This window comes from Bombus impatiens, unplaced genomic scaffold, assembly GCF_000188095.3.
Source record: "Bombus impatiens unplaced genomic scaffold, BIMP_2.2 scf_0685, whole genome shotgun sequence".
Classification (NCBI taxonomy): Eukaryota; Metazoa; Arthropoda; class Insecta; order Hymenoptera; family Apidae; genus Bombus; species Bombus impatiens.
The window spans coordinates 5,573-26,520 of NT_177104.1; the positions used below are offsets into that span (position 1 = coordinate 5,573).

A 20,948-nucleotide genomic window follows, 5' to 3' on the forward strand; every position below is an offset into this window, starting at 1 on the left:
GGTGATATTCCCTGATACGTAAACTTTTAATTTTTTTCTATTGTTCCCGCCCCGTACTGTATTGTACCTCTACTGTATCCCTCTCTGTTGTACATTCGGTATTTTTTCAGTATTTTTCGCTACCGGCAAAACACAAAGCGTCTGGAGAATTTATTCTATCGCCGTATCCCTTTCACAAGAAGTAAGATTGGTGATTCGTTAGAAGTTTTTAAAATCACCTACCAAATTAAGAGAACATTAATGTAGTATCGTGGACGAAAAGCCTAAGAGATATCGGGCGAACCATGAACAATGTCGCGAGAGCCGAGGCGCCGTCGGGTCCATCAATGTATCATCGGTCTTTTCAAGTGCATAGTTTCGTAGAAACGACCTACGTGATCCTGGCTACGATCGTCTGCAGGACACGTGTGCGGTGGGCCTAGCAAAAGACAAGAGAATGCTACAACGGCCAGAGAGCGGGTCAAGAAGCAGAGTGCGAGTCGAGAAGCAGCGTGCGAGTCGAGAAACAGAGTTTGCGAGTGGCGTTACCGAGAGAGTGTTAATTGCATTTTGTGAAAGTCGAGTCGGTATCTAATTATTTAGTTGTGCTGTTTTCTGTATGTTTGGTGTGAATAGTTCAGATTGAACAACAATCGTCTTTTTCTGTCCGATTAACATCTGTATCATCCATTCCTTGTAAATATATCATATCACGATATTACATTAATATAAATTATATCATTGATTCCATGTGTTAATTTTTCTAACATGCGCTAAAAATGAACCCCTCAATCAAAGAATGCTAATACATGATAACTACCGCTTGTAATTGTACTTATTAAAATTTTTTTAACAAATTTATTTCAATATGTTTGTTTGCTTACGAAGGCTATGTATATATACAGTTTTGTTTTTCGTTTAATATTTACTCCCAAATGTAGAACTTACTGAGCAAACTACGTACTGATAAAGTTTATGTTACATTGAATCGTTTTAAGAGCTTATTTATTTCGTGGAAATTTTGTTCTGCGTGTTGAGCTATTTTTCCTTCCGGTAGAATTTTTGGTTCATACTTCAGCAATTGATAGCCATCAACTAAATACTTCTTTGACTCCTGCTGCAAAAAAAAAAAACAAACCGTCAAATATTTGTTAATGTAAAGTGCAAATAAATGATGGCAGAAATTTTTGTTCACAGTTTATATAATTGTCTGTTAATATTGTATAATTATCGTATTATGTAAAAAATGCTTCAGCCCCTTACCGCTCGCGTTAGAACTATAATTACCATTAAAACACGCGTATATTATCGAAAGGAATAGAAACAAGGGCGACCGAAAACAATACAAAAAATGTGTTTTGTAGATTAAATATGTTGAATATATGGTATATTTGTATTGTACGTGTAGAGTGAGGAAACGTAGAGAGAAACGATACACAAGTATAATATGTATCCCCTCCATAGTATGTATGATAGTGTTGCATGATGGCCTAGGACTCCGTTGAGAAAAAAGAGAGAAGTGCAGTGTGAAATCTCGTGCCATTGGCCTCCGGCGAGTAGCCCACGCGGCGAGCAGAGTTATGTGAATATTCTAATATTCTAGTATTCTAATACTAGGGAGGGGATACATACTTGTTTGTGTTTTCGCTCTACGTTCTCTCTCCCTCGCACTTACAATACAAATATACTATATATTTAACAAAGACTAATGGTGTTGAATCTACTGATTAGTAATATTATAAAAAATTCCTTATTGACTATTTTTGACTAGTAGTTTTCAGAGTCCACGAGTCAACAACTTATCGCAGATAACGTAATTTTTCACGTGCGGATCCATGATCTTAAAAATGATCAATTATTTATTAGTTATTTTGTTTATAAAAATAGTACTTACAAGTTGTTATACTCCAAATTTTTATAGAAAATTGCTCTGCGACGACAGTATCTTCAAAATGATTAATAAGTACAATATTCTACACTTATTACATTCGTTACGAAATAGTCGAATAAGTAGACAAATATCCTCGAACAATTGAATACTATACAACTTTGTGGCGGATCGGTATCAATAGGACGCAGACAGGTCGAGACATCAACGCGGCGCAACACTTCCCGGGCGACCCGCTGGTACCAACCGCCAACACTAGAGGGCTACGACGACAACGAGTCTGTTTAACTCGCTAGCGGTCGAATATACGAGCGATTGATACAAATACCGCACCTAGCGAGACGTCTAAGGCAGGGACTACCGGGCATAGCCTTACTGACGAGTCCACCAGTAGTCCCGGGACGAAACGCAGAACTCTCTTTTCATCCGCCACAACTTTTTGTAACGAACTTTGCAACGTACGGCAGTCAACTTGGATAAAATTTTAAATATTTGAGGTCGTATTAACGTGTTAATTTATTAAAGAGATGAGTGGTAAAAATGTAATAGTTAATTATATTAAGATCATTTTAAGTACAAGTACAGAGATAGTGTATGTCGGTTGTAACCGTCGCTCACTTGATTCTATCGTATGACTCGCTATGGTGCTAGTTATATTCTTCGCTATACTGATTCGCTCTAAAGACTCCTTTCCCTAGAGAGGATGTCCGTCTATTTATATTGTCCGGTGGATTTACAGAAGATCATATGTGGTTCCAGTTGACAATTATTCATAACGGCGATAATGTTTTTGCCCGTAGTTTGTTTATTCTTAAACCTCGCAAATCAAAACAGCGTTGATACTATAACGCACAACAATATGAGTCACTCCCGATTCGAATCGTCCTATGACTCATGTGCCGCTACATATTCATGTTTATAAGAGCAGTAATAGGCCACATACTTAGCCTTATCAGAAATGATTTTAGCTTCTTTTCAAATTACAGACGATGAGATCAAGGTTTTCGAAAACTTTACATGATCTTTGAAACGGTATTTGAGATTTTGAGTGGCCGTCCGTTTATGGCTCGGATAGCACCTATCTCTTTGGGAAATTTCGGATTACCTGTCCTCCCCGAGCTCTAAGTCTGATGATTCAGAGGTCAGGAAGAAATTCCAGGGAAAACCCCCGGTCGGGAAGGCATGATGGATGGAGGAGGCCCAACGGCTGATGGAGGGAATCAGCGACATACTAGGACAGTCAACAGAGCGTCGTACCGTGTGGGTGAAATACTTCACTCTCAACAAAACTTTACAACCGTCGTGTTCGGAACATCAAACTTTACTTTAATACAGCAAGTGCAAATAAAGTGCCAAATTACACTAACACTCGATTTATTAAACCTCCTCTACCTTGCGCGTTAGTCGCTCTTTAGTTGATAACTCGCAACAAGCGGTCCGCAAGATAACATCACAGATACAGATTTTCAGAATGTTGTCTCAAAATTTTCATGTTATCTTAAAATTTGAAAATGAAATGACAACTAAATTATGGATACAATATTTCGATATGATTACAATAATAAAGCACTTCAATGAGGCTGAAAGAAGCGGTAACTGGAAATTACATTTCGGCGCTTTAAGAAGAATGAGCCCGCATTTTCATGTCAGTGGTTACTACCTTTATATAAAGCCTTGCCAATTATATTTGCAAGACATGCAGTAGCAAAAAACACGGACATACTCCATGTTGAAAAGTTTTCAAGCAAAAGATTTTTCACGGCTCGGCGGTTAAATAAATTTTGATCGGGGATTACGTCTGATATAACTATAGAATAAATCTTAATACGATCCGGAATGAAATGTGACATTCAGAAATGAGAGAAATGAAAAGTATGCCGAAAAAGAGGAATAAGAATGAAGCGACATAGACGATGAAGAATTTTAAGAAAAACCGAGATTATTGTAATCGAAATCAAATTTTAATTGATTTTTTTTGTGAATATCTCTAAACTTAAGACCGAGCGACGATAATATATGCGGAAAAGTTGTTTAGAACGACAACATATCTCAAGGTCACCGAAATCGATAAGGTGTAACCTTCTGTAAATAATTACCATAGTTTTTTCTGTACTTTTCTGCGACTGTACTCCTCTTTTCTTAATATACTTTCTTTTCTCAGACATTGATTTGTCGTCGATGATGACATCATGGGTAATTATAAACGCTCCAATCCCTTACCGCTCGCGTTAAAACTATAATTACTTAATTATAGGATATTACCGAAAAGAATAGAAACAAGAACGACCGAAGTTAAGACAAGAAAAGTATTACGATTACCGAAGTCCCTTTCTACCATTTGTATCTTCCCGGGATCGGTAATTGCGTTCTTTATGCAAAGAATTTAGCGTTCCGCAACGTGTGCATTTATTATAAGTTATGCGAACGATATCATTATATCATATGTAAATAATCACACCCATCACATCGTGTTACCAATGGCGTTGTGTTCCGAATAAAATTCATTCGATTCGACCAGGATCGTGAATCATTTTGCTCTTCTCGCACAAACCTATGTGTTCTTCTCAGCATAGACTCCAATCTTTATACAGTCCGCTATAAAACTAAACATGTTTCAATGGAGATTTTTTTCCATATATTTCGCACATTTGTTCTCGGACGGAAATTCTTCGTGTTCTTCTTCGGACATTTCTTTATGAATTTTTGTATATTTAGAGTGAGTTCTACCGACCACTTCCCACACTTTAAGAAAGGATTTACCTTCTGAATATAATTTTGTAACAAGATCTCGTATTGAAATGTCAGTTTGCTTTCTCTCATTAGCCATGTTGGTGGTATGATCGCCAGGTTACGGACAAGAGTTAGTGTTTTATTTTTCGTTGCTTAACAATTGTTTTACGAATTATTTGAACACAATTTCGTCGGACTTCCTCCTCGATAACACCAATATTCAACAAATACATACTTGTATTATTTAAGTAAGTGTACTTTTACGTTTCTGTCAAAATACCCATAAATATTTATTTTATTAAAAAAATGTTTACAAATTACTTATTAAAATATATATGAAATATATGTAGAATGAGAGGACACGAATATGCCGAAAATTAACGTGAAGTAAAGAATATCAAAACATTAACTTAAATTTTATAAATGTTATTTTCTCAAATGTAGTAATTTTAGATGGTGTGACAACAAAATTTGGAAGTAAAGATATAAAGATTATCCTATTGTACATAGCACTATATATAAACGGATGTTCTATATAATATTATATATTTAAAAAGGGTGTTTGGCTACAGTTATAACAAAATTTAAAGTGATTCTTGAAGCTAAAATAAGATGAAAATCAAGAATAAAAAATTGCGTTTTCTTTGTTTTTTAGTTATTGTCAGTTAGAAACTAGCTGAAACATCCCTGTGCGCGAACAAACCTCTTTACATGAACGAAAGTAGTGTTATTAAATATAGTTTTGGAGTTGATATTTAATAGATTCACACAGATTGAATTTTACTTTCTATATTTCACCACCTCGTACAAAACGTCTGAACACATCGGATACACTCAGATAATTAACACGTGGTCGACTCCTAAGACAAAAGAGCGTCGTTAGGAGTCGTACCAACTTAGCTTGTAGGAACTAACGATTATACCAACTTAACGTTTCTCAACAAGTAGGTCAATCTAAGTAGCGGACTGTGCAGGAATTTTCGAATCGAACGATACATGGACAGCAGCTTATCTTGTACAAGTTGTAGGGAAGAAAATTGTATATACGTATACAGAATGTTTTGTTTAACTGAAATTATTGTTCCAGTAGCGGGATAGGTTTTAAGGTCAACCATATATCTTTTAATACATTAATCGATCTATCTTATTATTTCCCATAAAAAGATATTAACTTATTTATGTCGAAAAACTCTTACATAATTTAATAGGTACTTTAGCTTTAATTTGTAAAATTTAACGTATGAAAGACAAGGAAGGATGTATAGCGGTATTTTTGTGTTTATAAAGTCATATCTTGTGTGAATCATTTCTACAAAGAATTTTAAAAATTAGAGAAATTTATTTTACCAAGAACATAGTTCCATAACCTTTCTAATCTTGAGAGTTTATTAAGACTGTTTTGCCTTATCTTTAGCGATTTTGCTAATTCCTCAGTAATGAAATTCATACTAGATCCGATGTCCAGCAACGCTCGACAACGGATTGGTTGCTGTTTATCATTCAAAACGTTAATCTACGCTGTGATGACTAGATCATTGGATAATAATTCGGATGCTATTGGTCTGATATGTTCGGTCATCAACGGAGTCGTCGATCGTCGGCGTCATTGGTTATGTGTTCGTCTGTCACTGGGAGGTGGACTTGGAGACGCGGCTGTTCGTGGTGTTTCCGATCTGTGGTCTGTTGTGTGCTTGTGTGTTGTGTGCTAAGCAGCACATGTCCTAGGTCCGGAAACAGTGTAAAGTCTTTAAACTTTGACGATAGACTCCGATTTTGCAGAAGCTTTCGTAATCGTGACTACATTTCCATCGAAATCGATTAATGTTGCTACGAGTTAGAAACAATGAAAAAAATTGTGAAAAATTGTCACAATTTTTGACCTGTAATTGTAACAAATCTAATGATTCTTACATTTTTCTAATGCCTATCACTTTTTTCTGTATCAACCGATTTTAGCGAAATATTCAGCATGCACGTGGCAGTAAACGTATTATTTAAATTTTCACTACAGACCCAGATAAAACTGTTGTAAAAAGGGAGTTTTACAACTTTTTTCGCAATTACACCTCATCAGCGTAAGAGTACAATTTGCATGCTTTTCATCGAAATCAATATTTCATAAACTACACATACCATATCATAATGCACATATCATAATAAAGAAGTTACATTTAAATTACAATACGTCCTCATAAATTATTAACTTTTTGAAGCTCTTGACTTTTGTCCCCTTTTTCTAGATGGTCTTTATCTCTTTCAAGCTCATTGTGTTTTTCCATTGTTCATATCAATGAAGAAATTAAAAATACCCCATTAAAATTTCTAACCAGGCATCTGTATTGTAATTTTATCAAAGATGGTAATTTTTTGTGTTTGTGTTATACATATTATTATTTAAATATGTAGTATTATTTAAGTACGTGTTAAATTTGATATTTCATCTTACCAATAATGGCACTAAAATCTCCATTTCTGTATGCCTCCTACTAAGGTCTGCGTGGGCTGCATGTAATTCGAAAAGAATCAGACCTCGAATTCGATTTTCAGCTGAAACAAAGAGCTCAAATTATGCGTACTATTATTATCCGTACCACGTGGATGAGATACAATGAAATCGCAAAGTAAAGCATGACGTAAATAAGCGTACTAATTGATTTGATTGCAGATAGGATCGTGCTTATTTCGCACATACATACCTAGGCAACTGTATCAATTTTTGAAATTGCCGATTTTTATTGTTTTATGCAATTGACGATTTTTAAGAAAGCATACTACAGTTATATTTGAAATAAAAATAGAATTAAAATTAAAGATAATGTTTTTTCGTTACAGCTTTGCTTTCTGATAAATTTGTAAAAGTTTATCAATTGCATGTTTATTGTTTTCGCTTATATACACCTATCATGTATCGCTATAAGTGATATGCAGTGATATTTGTACCTATCATATCAAATTGCAAAGGAAGAAATATTAGTAGTAATATCATAATATCAACATATCTTCTATACAAGGATTATTGGTAATTATTTACAACGCGGACAAACTTGTCGATTTCACTGACCTTGAAATATGTCATCAAGGTCAACGTTCTGAGCAATTTTTCCCTATATACATGTCGAGTTATCATAAGGGTTAGGGATGTGTAACGAATCTTCAGTTGGATTACACATTGTTGTTATGCAATAGAGAAGACATTGACTAGTGCAAATATGATTATTACAGAATTGGACAAGTAACCCTGGTAATTATATATCGAGATGCCAATGGCAATGATCTTAGGCTCAATAACAAATTCACGGTCAACGGGTTAGACAATGTGCTTTCTTCCAAAGTCCAAGTCGAACTGAACTCACTGGCCCACAATTCAAGTGTAATTCCACTTACTCGTCCACAAGTAGAACTCCACTAACTTCTTCAGTCCAAATCGAACTACACCTATATACTCCTCTCCGTACCTCTCTGTACCCCTCGGGTCAATTATATTTTTAAGGAGAGCTATACAATTACTCCATACCTCTGTTAGATAAAGACGTCCATCCCGTGACCGTGGCTACGTTCAGCGACCCGTTGTATCACTTCGAGCCCAAGCCTATTGTCATAATTCTCGGGCACACATGATCGGATTAAATCATAAACAACTACTTCTAAGTTTTATTATTCAAGTACCGCTATAATGAAAGGTCTAAACTACAGTATTGGCAATCTTCCCAAAAATTTCAAAAGATAGGTCCTGATGTTCTTTTATCTCCGACATACATATATATCTGCAGTACGGCTTTAGTTTTCAAGTTACTCGTAAAAAAGTATTCGATACTATATGTGATATTTTGCTGTTTACACATGTATGTTATTGGTCTGTGACACTCTACATTTCAGATAGTAATCAAAACAGTAATGCACATATAGAAAATATACAATGTATGTGGCAGGAAATCATAGCGATCATTCCACGGTATGGAACTTGCAAATTATATTGGCTACTTAGTTGAGTTTCTGTTTAGACGGCAGTATAATTTTGATAATCGAATATTCACTTATTGTCAATATTGTGGCTGAAATATTCCCAATATTAACGGCAGTACCTAAAGCTTAATACGAATCTAAACTTATTTTACTCTTGCGTTACAGGCATATCTAATAGTTGTAACTGTTAAAGTAATAATCTGTAACGTTTTATTAAATATAAAAATTATATGTAACATAATAACAATTTTGTATGTAACAAAATAGCTAGAAGTATTAATGTACACTGCTCTTTTCTCTTATACATCTGAAACAGGAATGAATTTGTTTTATTGCACATTCATTCATTTAACACACACGCGATGCGCTCGTTTCATGGCGTTTTCCTTTTGTCTTCCTTTCTTTCATTCCTCGCAAAGTAACAAGTTATTAGATTTCTTTATTTGATTCTGCCATAGACGGCCTAGAATAAATCTTCCTGTTTCAACTCTCCATGAAATAGTTTGATAAGGTTACATAAAAATGTGACCAATTAAACCATAAATAAACAACAAATTTAATAACTTGTTATAATATAGATACGAAAACATGCAAGTAAACAATACTAGAACTGTGTGTGTAGTGCGAAACACATCCTGCCAGAAGCAGTATATGACATAATATCTTGGAAACTAAAGCCGAGCGACGGTTATACATATGTATAATGAAATAGTCTAAAATGTCGACCTTGAAAAACATTTCATGGTCATGGAAATCGGTTATTACTGGTTTGAAATTGGTGATGATCGAAAATTTCCAAATTATTTGTCGTTAATGCAAACTTTTGCAAGTAATCACCATTTTTAAATATAATTGCATTCTGTACAAGATACGGCATTTAAATGAGAGCACTTGGATATCTCCGCTATTAAAGATCCTATGAAAAAGATTCCTAGGACAATGTTATTCAATGTTTCGACCATTCGCGGGGAGACGCGATCGCGAGAAAGCACGTCAACGGGAGTCGTAAATTCCCGTTAAGATTGGATAATCGACGCCACGAAATGATCGATCTCCTGACTTCTGTTGCGATAATAGGGGTGGTTGAATTGACTTTACACTGAATTAATAGATGTAATATCGTGATATAATATGTTTACAAAGGAATGGATGATACAGATGTTAATTGGACAGAAAAGACGATTGTTGTTCAACCTGAACTATTCACGCCAAACGTACAGAAAGCAGCACAACTAAATGATTAGAATACGACTCGACTTTCACAAAATGCAATCAACACTCTCTCGGTAACGCCACTCGCAAGCTCTGCTTCTCGACTCCGCACGCTGCTTCCCGACCCGCACTCTCTGGCCGTTGTAGCATTCTATTGTCTTTTACTAGGCCCACCGCACACGTGTTCTGCAGACGCTCGTAGCTAGGGTCACGTAGGTCTTTTCTACGAAACTATGCACTTGAAAAGACCGATGACACATTGATGGCACATTGATGGACCCGACGGCGCCTCGGCTCTCGCGACATTGTTCGTGGTTCGCCCGATATCTCTTAGGCTTTTCGTCCACGATACTACATAGATATAATTAATGTTTATTCCAACAACTTCTTAACCAGAAATGTACAATTAATTCGATTGATAGCTAGAGTAACAAGGTGTTGTACGCGACGCACACTTAGATGTTGAAGTAAAAAATGTATGAAGACTGACTTTCGGTAACGATGATGCAGCGGAGGACACTTGCGATGGGTGGGTCTAATGATGCGAGAAAAGCTGATTTGTTAAGACCAAGTTCTTGTTGGGAGAGTGAGGGAAGGACTTCTCTGGTAATTGGTTAATTTTCTGAATTGGTGTGGAAGGGTGGAGGAAGGGTGTTAACCGCCCCGGAGAGAAAGTTGCTAGTGTGAAACATCGTACATGAGAAAAACGAACTTCTCCTATCTTTCCGTAATAAACATTCCATAAAACATTCCATAATAGACATTAGAAATTCCTAAGATTTATGATCGGCTCTTAAGACTATTGAAGATACGCAGTGAAGGCGTGCGGACATCTGGTTGCCATCCTGTCAGCGGTGTGTGGCCTGGTCTAGGTAGAATGTCGCACGACGTAACAAGCTAAATGAGCATTTTTATGAAATTTCCAAGTCAGCGCAATTTTTTAATGATGGAACTATATATATGTCGGAGATGAAAGGACACCGGATCCTTCCCTTTGGAATTTTGGGAAAGTCCCTTAACACTTTAATCTAGATTCTACCATAGCCGTAATTAAGCAATTGTCGTCATTCAATCCGATTGTATTTGTTCGAGATTTATGATAGTGAGCTTGGGATCGAGGCGACAACCAGTCACCGAACGTAGTCGCGGTCAAAAGATGAACGTTTTTACCTAACAGAGGTATGGAGTAATTCCATAGCTCTTTTTAAAAGAAATAGTTGTAGCAGCACGCGACAGTAAACATTCCAACGGTTTCTGTCCCGTGGCTTACCACACACAGACCCTATTCTTCGGGCGAGATGATTACCAGATGTCGATGCATCTCCACAGTACATGTTCAGCTAGCCTGAGGACTCGTTACAAATCTTAAGATTTAGATGACTAACGTCCTTCAAACGGACAAACAGTCTTTGTGCCAACTACGGGAAGATAGGGGAAGTCTTCTTTAACAACCAACATTGAAATTGACCAATTAACAACAACGTCACTTTCCCTCACTTTCTGAACGAAGGCTATCCTCGACGAAGCCGATGATCTCGTGTCCTTGGACACACCCCATCATAGTTTTCCTCTGCAGCATCATCGTGGCGGAAAGTCATCCTCGTGATGTCGTATTAGCGAGTTACTTAGCGGCTTTACGCTCGATGGACATTCCACGTTTTAACAAACAGTTAGTTTAGTAATACTTGTACCTTAGCCAAGCAAGTCGAGTACGACTTGGGCTTTGGAACAAAGCGCATTCTGTTATCCCGTTGACCGCGGATTCGTTATTGAACCTAGGATCATGGTCATTAGCTTCTCGAGTATTTAATTACCACGGTTACTTGTAAAATTCTGTAATAATCGTATTTGCACTAGTCAATGTCTTCTCTATTGCATAACGACAATGTGTAATCCAAATGAAGATTCGTTGCACGCCCCTAGCCCTAATCATAATGTGAACCCGACATATATATATATATATTTCATTTTTATATACCTTTTTCCTGTATAAAACAGGATTAAAGCATTTTAGGCCCAAAATTACTTGGTGTACAATGTAGTATACAAATGTAGTTTACGTATGACAGACAAGGTAGGGTATAAAATAGCACCATGTTTATATTTTCTTCGTTTTTCACACTGAATTTGATGATATTAAAATTGAAATACCTCTTAAACTAAGCATTTCTAAATAAAAATACTACATTAACACTTTTGTATGGAGGAGGGAGCATCAGGTCAATTGATATATAGAGAAATATAGAGTCCCATCTAAGAAAACATTTATGATCTCAGAATCTTAAAAATAAAATAACATTACTTTATACATAACATTATTATTTTTAATTCTTCGGAGCCGAGGCTTCGAGCAATGCGAGAGACCAGCGAGGAGATTCTATGGAATGATGCTGCGGTGTGCTAACGGATATGAGAACGTACCTGATTCTAGGTCAGGGAGCCACACGAGAAGGAAGAAAGTTACGGCTCAGAGGATTTCGGAGCCCCCAGGCTCCGTCGGTGTTGCGGATAGTGCTTCTTCAGGCTCGCTCTGACGGTCATCACACGACTGGGTGAACAACGACGAGAGGATGGTCAGTCCCAGGGCCACCTCTCACGCGGTAAAAGCGACCAGGGATCAAGCGCTATTGGAGAGTGACACGGAGAGGAGATTGGAGGAGGCTTCGATTAGACTAATCGGAATGAAGGACAGCACTAAGGAGGAAGTTGGGTCAGGATAGTGAGATGGATCAAAGTAGCTACCTGACCCCCGATACGAACAGAACCAGAGGAAGGAGAGGAGAGGGGAAGAGATTGAAGAAGGATGAGCTGACAAAGAATGTGTTGGGAGTAAAAAGAAACAACAAGGGAACCATGAAGGATGGGTCTTCCACGGACGAAGGCAGAGGTCCGACGCTAGGTCTAACGGATGTTGGTAGTCTCACGAAGAGTCTGTGATTCCTTGTAATGAATATGGAGAGACTGAGGAGGAGAATCAGCGGTACCAGCAAGGGTGATCCGACGCTGGAGAACTTGAAGGCTGATAATGCAAGGGAAATAAGGAATGTGAGGTGTTGGATTGACACCAACGCCGAAATGAAAAGGGGACGTCATGACAGGAGAATGGTGGCCATCCAGATGAATCCTAAGGAACAGGAGAAAGTATACCGTGGTGACGTGTCGGTAGCCATCCAAACCGAGGTCGCCAAGTCGGCAAAAGGGAAGAGAATATCGCTGTTGGAGGAAAGAAGAACGATTAATAGGGCAAAGCCGAGGCAAGAGGAGCTATCATATGCTGAGGCATGTGGTAGGAATAGACAAAATGCCGAAAGCGAGGGTGAATGAACGGTGATCGACAGACGAAGAGGGATTAGGAGTGTAGCCGGTAAGACCTATGAGGAGACACTCAGAAATAAAGGTGGAAGAAAAAAGGGATATAGTAGCAAGGAAAAGGAGCGAAACGATCCTGGTTAAAGTTGGCCAGGACGCTGACTGGATAGATAGAGAGGTAGTGGGAGCGAAAGATGTTCTCAGAGAAACAACTGGTGTGAGGAAGACCAGGGCAGGCCACATCTTGATTGAAATTAACAATAAGGTATCAGCGGACGAGGTTGCAGTGAAACTAAAGGCGGCCATGAAAAAGGACATGAAAATATCAACTAGGGAGACCTTGGAGATAAAGAATATAGATCCCATCGCTACCAGGAAGGAGCTGACGGAGGACACAGAGCTGGACATCAAGGAGGAAATATGGATTCAGATAAAATCGCTGAGAACCCAGCAGGCGGCGGTGGTAGTTCCAGCGAATAGCATTCCAAGTAAGAAGTCCACCATCAGGATTAGGACAGAATTGATGATAGCAACAGCCAGAATTATCCTGAATGTTCTCAGATGCTATAGATGCCACATGTTGGGACATAATGAGGCAAGGTGTACGGTACTGAATACAGGGAGGGAGCTATGTCGGAGGTGTGGCGATAGGGATCACACTATAAACGGCTGCAGTAAAGAGCCAAGGTGTGCGTTCTGTACGGCGGAGAGAAGAGCCAACCTGATACGAGTAGCAGGATCACTGACATGTCCAGCGGTGAAGGATACGATAAGAGGAGGAAATAGACTTAGAAGATAATCCTAATTTTAAATTTGAATAGGTGTAGGTTGGTCCAGGAGCTGATGTACCAGTATGTCTGCGAAACTAAAGTCGATATGGTCTTTATCACTGAGTCTTATCGACAGCAGGCTTACTGGTACGCCGATGACAATGGCGATGCATCGTTATGGGCGACCCTGTTCAAAGGAAAATATCGGGATGAAAGTACTGTGACAACCAGCAACGGACTAGTGGGCATTAATGCTAGCGACGTGTATTGCTTTGGGGGTATTATTCCCCCAATGTCAAACTAGAAGAATTTTACGAATATATAAGGGAAACGGAGACCATCATTCGGACAAACAGGAGGAGTTATTTCTCAGTGATGATCGCCGGCGATTTTAACGCGAGGACTACTGCGTGGGGCGGCCAGAGAACTGATCACAGGGAGACGAGCCTGTGGCGGCACTCCACAGCACAAATACCGCCACACGACATAAACAACTAACGGACGACGGTAGCGCAGTGGTTAGCACATTAGGTTACGAACGTTCGGAACGCGAGATCGAATCCCAGCGACCGGAGTCCGATTTTTATTCCACGATTCTAAATAGGAAGAAAATATAGCAGTACCCCCAGCAGCGACATCTACAGCCACCAGCCACATTCATCACGGACACGACTTATACACCTCAAGCCTAATGAATATGTTGATGAAGAATGGTATCGTACCCATCAATAAGAAGGAAAGCTATACGTTCTGTAGGAACGGGAGGACGAGCTTCATCGACGTGATCAGTATGGATAGAAGACTGGGCAAAAAAAACGTGGGAGAGAGAATACCAAATACCGTGGATAGCATCAGACCATACGCGTATGTCCTGCACAATTTTAGAACGAGAAAGACAAGGCAAGACAAAAAGTTTAGATATACGTCGAAGGATGCCGATTTAAATAAAGTTATTTTAAAATTTGAGGGAATCTAGTAAACGTTAGTGGAAGGATACCTGCAATATGGAAGGTGGCGAGGGTGGTACCTATCCCGAAACCGGGTAGGTACCCCACACTACTATCGTCGTAGCCAATCAGTATGTTGCCAGCACTCAGTAAAGTCTGGGAACACACCTTCAAGAATTTGGTCGAGGAAAGGCTGGGGCTCGACCCCTTCCATATAAACCAGTTTGGATTTCGCAGGAGGAGAAGAATACGGTGGACGCGCTGCACCGGGTAGTTGAACTGGCGAACAGCTCCAGAAGAAAAAAACGGATATGTGTGCTCGCAGCGGTGAACATGAAGAACGCGTTCAATACTCTTAGTGAAATAAGATTCTGCTGGAGGATGAAGCAAGAGGGATGCCCCGGAAACTTTTATGTCTTCTAGCCAACTATCTAGAAGACAGGAAGATTGTAGTGCGTAACAGCGGAGAGATAGTGGAGAGGAAAGTTTACGCGGGTGTCCCACAGGGTTCCATATTAGGTTTCCTGTTATGGAATCTTGTATACAACGGCCTCCTGAAGGAGCTTCAGGATATCCCTCGTTTGAATGCTGTCGCCTATGCCGACGACCTGGCACTGATACTTGACGTGGCTAGCCAGGAGGAGATTGGGGTAAGCTTCGACAAGGCAATGAATGTGGTGACACTGTGATGTGCCGACAATGGATTAGTGATAGCACACGAAAAGTCGGAGGATCTGCTCACCTGGAAACGTAATCACAATGTCATGGACATCCAGATTGAGGGTCATCCAGTGAGAACCAAGAAAGAGATCAGGTACCTTGGGGTGCAGTTGCATAATTGCAGGAGGTTTGGGGCTCACATTGAGAAAGTCTGTAACAAGGCCGATTCATTTATGGGGGCGCTGAGGACGTTGCTAGCTAACGTTAACGGGTCCACTGGTTCAGTCAGGAAGCTTTACTATGGAGTATAGGAGTCAGTGGTGCTTATGCGGCCCCGGTATGGGCAAAAGCGCTGTTGATTAGGAAAAACAGAAACATCTTGAAGAGGGCCGCATTCATAAGATCGTCTACAGCCCACAGCACTGTATCGCATGCAGCGCCGTGCGTATTGGCGGGCACAATGCCGATTTACTACAAAGCGGAACTCCGGGCCAAGATATATGAAGTAAAGGAGAATTACCAACAAGAACATTGTGAGAGTCGGCCTAGAGCAGGAATTGCCTCAAATTTCGTGGAAAACATGAGGGCAGTGAAAGAACGTATAGACGACAAGTGGAGGGAAGAATGGAGCTCTTATAGAAATGACAATTGGACGAAGAAACTAAGAGGGGACGCTTGTACTTTCAAGAAGTGTAAGAAAAAATATTGATCATTGGACGATGCAACTATTGACCGGACACGGGATATTCAACATGTACCGTAAGACGACCAGCAAAGAGGTTCATTCCAGATGCTGGGATTGCGACACAGAAGGGAGGACACGGAGCATGCGTTGTTACACTGCCGTAGGTGGATCTTCGGTAGGACCAAATTGGGGAGCCATGTCGGCACTCCATTAACGACGGAAAATATTATTGAAGAGGTAATAAAGATGACAACTGAACTAAGTTCCAGGCATTCTACGAAAGAATTATTATGGGGAGACGAAAGCAGAAGGTGGATATAGAAAAAAGACGAACAAGAGCCAATAGAAATGGAAATAATTGAAAAGATGTAACGAATGAGGGGTACATCCTAGGGTCAATCCTGAAGAATGCTGAAAGGCGCTTCCGGGGTTGGTACCTGTACGTTAAGAAGAGCGGTCAGACGAGGGGTTTTTAGTGGGTATGGCGTTCCACCTGCTGAGTCCCCCTTAACTCAGTGACGCGGGTCACTGGGTATGCATGCATTTTGCCCTCCTCGTGAAAAAAAGGCCAGGGAGCCACAGGATTATTGATTGCGGATGAGGATGAATATATAAGTAGGGTGTCACTAGAATGAAGTCACTTGCGATCGACCTTGACGTAAAGTCCGGGAGGTTCAAACTAGGAGAACCCAATGTGAAATCCGAGAGCCACTGGGAAAAACGGCGTAGATGAACTCAATGACGTGCTATTATTTATTAATTATTTATGGAGGGAAAGAATTAAGGGAAACATTAATACTTTGTACTCGAAAATTCTATGCGGTAACCAAAAAAAGTAGCTACGGTCAAGACATGTAGCTAAACCATGGGAGAAAGAGAACAAAGCTAAAGGCTAAAACATTATATACTGGTGGGAGATTGAGATGGGTGGGAAAGAACTGATCAAGAAAAGGCATATTTTGAAAACTTTGAAATAGAGAGGTACACTACACCTAGAAGAGTTTCGTAGTGCTGAGAGAAGGAATGGCTAAAAATGAGGGGAAATGAGATGATGTACTCGGTTAAACTTCGGCCTAGCTAGGAAGTTAAAAGAGTTAGTTCGAAAGTAACCCTAGGTTATGCGCGCGCTCATGATCACGGTACCCGAGGAGGAGAGAGTGGAGAACGACGAATTGGAAATTGTACAATTACCCTCATCCCCCGGAGATCCCTGACGCCTAACCAACAAGAATTTGGTACTTTCTAGGCTGTGCAGTTTCTACGAATATTTACATATTTTGAAAAAAAGGGAAATTCTCAACTGCTTCAGGCAATGCGCAATACGCACCCAGAAGAAAAAGTAAAGAAATACGAGGGTTTCTGTGAAAATATTGGACGGACAGGTATACGATTGTATTAAATACATTATAATTTGTTAAAAAATACCCTAATCCCTCCATCACATGCCTATAACAATAACAACGATGGCATCAGAAAATGTTAATCGAGTAAACAAATTAAATAACAAAACGTTCCCAGGAATTCCTTGAAATCCTACCATCATGTATTTGTATTTGAGTATTTTGCGTATCTGTGGTAAAGTTAATCAGCCAGTTTTAAAACATAGGACTCGTTGAATTCGTCAGAAATGAGTAAAGGTAATATGGAATAATTGTCGTTAGTTATCATTTCTTAAATAAAATACATTACCAGGAACGAGTGTCTTGAGCAATTTATCCAGTTTTTTGCATAATTCTATTTTCTCGATGAGAAGATCTGTTTCAACTGCTGCTAATCCTCCAGTTTGTTGTCCAATCAATTGAGCCAGAGCAATCGTTACATCAATATTGTAAAAATGATTTGGGTGGAGGGTACTTTTGTAACGACTTATAAATTCTTTACATGCAATAATGTCATTTTTCTTGATAATTGAAAGGTATATACCAATATCTTCTAACATTTTTTCAATTTCCACATAAGGAACAATTGATTCACAAATTTTGCATATATAATCATGTTCCTGTTCAAAAAATGTTTTGGGTAATATATATCCTGGACAATTCCTGGAAAGAAGTAAACAGATCAAATCATTCTTGCATACAAATAATTTGAAAAATAATGTTCCCCAACTTTTCGTGGTATTTTTGTGTTAAAGAGAAAGAGTTTAAAACTTTAAAAGCTCATAGTACTTTTCAAGAGAATGTGTAATTATCATGGATTCTGAAAGCAACTCTTTTGTTGTAAAATTAACTTTTCTTATTTACAAGTATCTGACATTCTATTGACATCAGCCTCTTCGCAACATATTCCAAATAAGCCACAGTTTAGAGTTAGTTTAAAAGTACTAGGTAACGGAGTGAGTAACATCCTCACTCCTGGACCATCAACGTAAAAATGACTACTTTATGTTATTTTTATTTTTATTTATAAAAAATTGTATTTTAGTTTAAATGATGTATTTTTCTTTAGGTTTAATCACGATTATTATTGATATAAGCTAGCGTTCGTTTTTTTATATTTTTTTGTAAAAAATTAGCAACAAAATATATTCGAGGCCAGACACTGCGCATCCACGTGAGTGCACCACATAATCACGACTATCAAGCATAAATAGAGGGCTGGTAGTTCGATTCAGTTCCTCGATTAATGGCTTCAAGAACCAACTTAGAGACTAGATCTTTGAGAAACCAAGAGACTCACAATCGGTTGCTTCGCTTTAAGTTTAATGAGCTCGCGAAGAGCTTAATCACCGAAACCCTAGAATTTACCTGATCCGGTTTTATCTGTCTGTGTAGAGCTCTCCAGATCAACTTGATTAAATTAGCCAGCGAAGGAATAATTTTAGTTCGAGGGCACGCTCTGAGCTAAACCTAATGTTGATTTAAGGTTCATTCTACGTCTAATGATCTAGCGAGGAGCGGAGCTTCTTTGTAGCGGTGTTGCTCAATAAAACTTACTGGGTTTACTGCGTTTGAGCTTTATCTACAAAGCTCGTCGGTCTAGCCTGCACATGTGCAGTCAATTTAATTAATAAGATAGATTTTAAGCATCTTAATTATCGTACATATTGAAAACGTTTCAGAATATTATAAACTTTCGTGTTCAAACTTTCAAAATTATATCATAATCATTCAAATACTTGTCATTTTAGTTTATTATATTAGTACTATTGTATTTATTGTTTCACTATTATTGTTGATATTATTTTCATTGAATAAATCTCTGTTTAAAGATCTTAACTTTTGGATTTCTATTGTTAACAGTGCGCCACATGAACATTATTTCCACTCTTACGCCACTGATGCTAATAGTTCTTTTTATCAATAACAGATGCCATAACCTCTGGGAGCGTTTCTCCAAGATTATCGTTATAATATTTATTAATACCAACAAAAATTATTTCATAACAATCTAAATGAAGAAGCTAGAATTACAAGCTCTTTTGGACAGTAGAATTTCCATTATCCGAATTTATGGAGGAAATTAATGGAGTGATGACTGCTTGAATGAGGGAATTTGTGGATGGTGGAACACGCGTGTTTTATTATCATTATCGTTCCATTTTTCAAAAAGTATAATTCAAGAACAATTACAAAAAATACAATATAATATAAACGTAATACTTTTTTAATTCATTTATGGATTCCATATCTTTTTTACTGCTATATCAAATAAATTTGTTAATAGCTTGAGCTGCGTTAAATCATCCTATTTGTACCTGAAGACAGTGGTTTCCAACGTGGGAGGCACGGAGTATTGCTACGGGAGGCACCAACATTTCTTAATAAAATATTAATTTTCATACCATAATATCTACAAATAAATAAAACTTCATATCGTAAAACACGTATATGTTATAGCAAAATCTTGTTATTATTCTGTTAATTGTAGTTTTCAGCTTTTTCTATTATTTAAAATGTGTTTATATTATTATATCTATTAAAAAAGTAAAAGGTAGGGAGGCGCGGAAAGAAATTTTTTTCAGGGGAGGCGTAGTAGCATAAAGGTTGGAAACCGCTGTCTCGAAACACTTAGGTCCATTAATGTCATAAACGTTTCCAAATAAGAAGACTTTCTTATGTCTGAAGATTATTTTCTTGTGGACTTCCTTTTTCAGCATGCGAACTTAAAATGTGGGAAACAATATTTATCCAAATTTGAAAACTTCTTCGCATAATAACGTAGCTAGAATGAAATACTGGCGTTTCCTTATTGCTGATTTATAGAAACAATTATTATACAGCAGAGTTTAGATACCTATTTCTCAATTCCTTTATAGTTTTTCTATACCTTGAAACACCTCAGTAGTTTTCAATTACATGTATCTGCTTTTTGACGTTATGAACTGTAGGTCCTCCACACCGACAAAGCCACCTAACAGCAAGCAGGAATACCCCCTACACATACTTAAAAAAATAGCAGAAAAACGCAGACTAAGAAGAGTATGGCAGACCCAAAGAACACCGGATGACAAACGCAAGCTAAACAATGCAACTAGAAAGCTATCCAGAACCTTGAAAAACTATAAAAACGACTGTTTCCATAAATACCTCGCCAGCTTATCCCCCACAGCCGACACCAACTACTCACTATGGAAGGCCTCCAGGAAATTCACACGCCCCCCACAAATAATCCCACCTATCCGCCGTCCGCAAGGTGGATGGGCGCGAAGCCCTATAGAAAAAGCCGACCTGTTTGCAGAACACTTGTCAAAAGTATTCAAACCCCATTCCCCCAAAGCCGCCGCGGACGTCACCGAATACCTGCGCACCCCCTTCCAAATGTCCCCTCCTATCGAACCCTTCTCCTCTGCAGAGACTATAGAA

The 20,948-nt window shown here is 38.5% G+C and overlaps 1 protein-coding gene across 3 annotated transcripts in view; it reads right to left on the reverse strand.

The window, feature by feature from the left end:
* Positions 1 to 705: 705 nt before the first annotated feature.
* The window catches only part of LOC100743563 (SET domain-containing protein SmydA-8-like), a 57,973-nt gene continuing 37,730 nt past the window's right edge, over positions 706 to 20,948 (reverse strand). For all 3 annotated transcript variants that reach the window (XM_003492364.4, XM_024370259.2, XM_012390058.3), the window contains 3 exons: positions 17,833 to 18,185; positions 7,044 to 7,144; positions 706 to 1,096 (listed from right to left, as the gene is read on the reverse strand). In XM_003492364.4, coding sequence (XP_003492412.2) covers positions 953 to 1,096; positions 7,044 to 7,144; positions 17,833 to 18,185 — 598 coding nt within the window. In that variant the 3' untranslated portion in view covers positions 706 to 952. The remainder of the gene's footprint in view (positions 1,097 to 7,043; positions 7,145 to 17,832; positions 18,186 to 20,948) is intronic.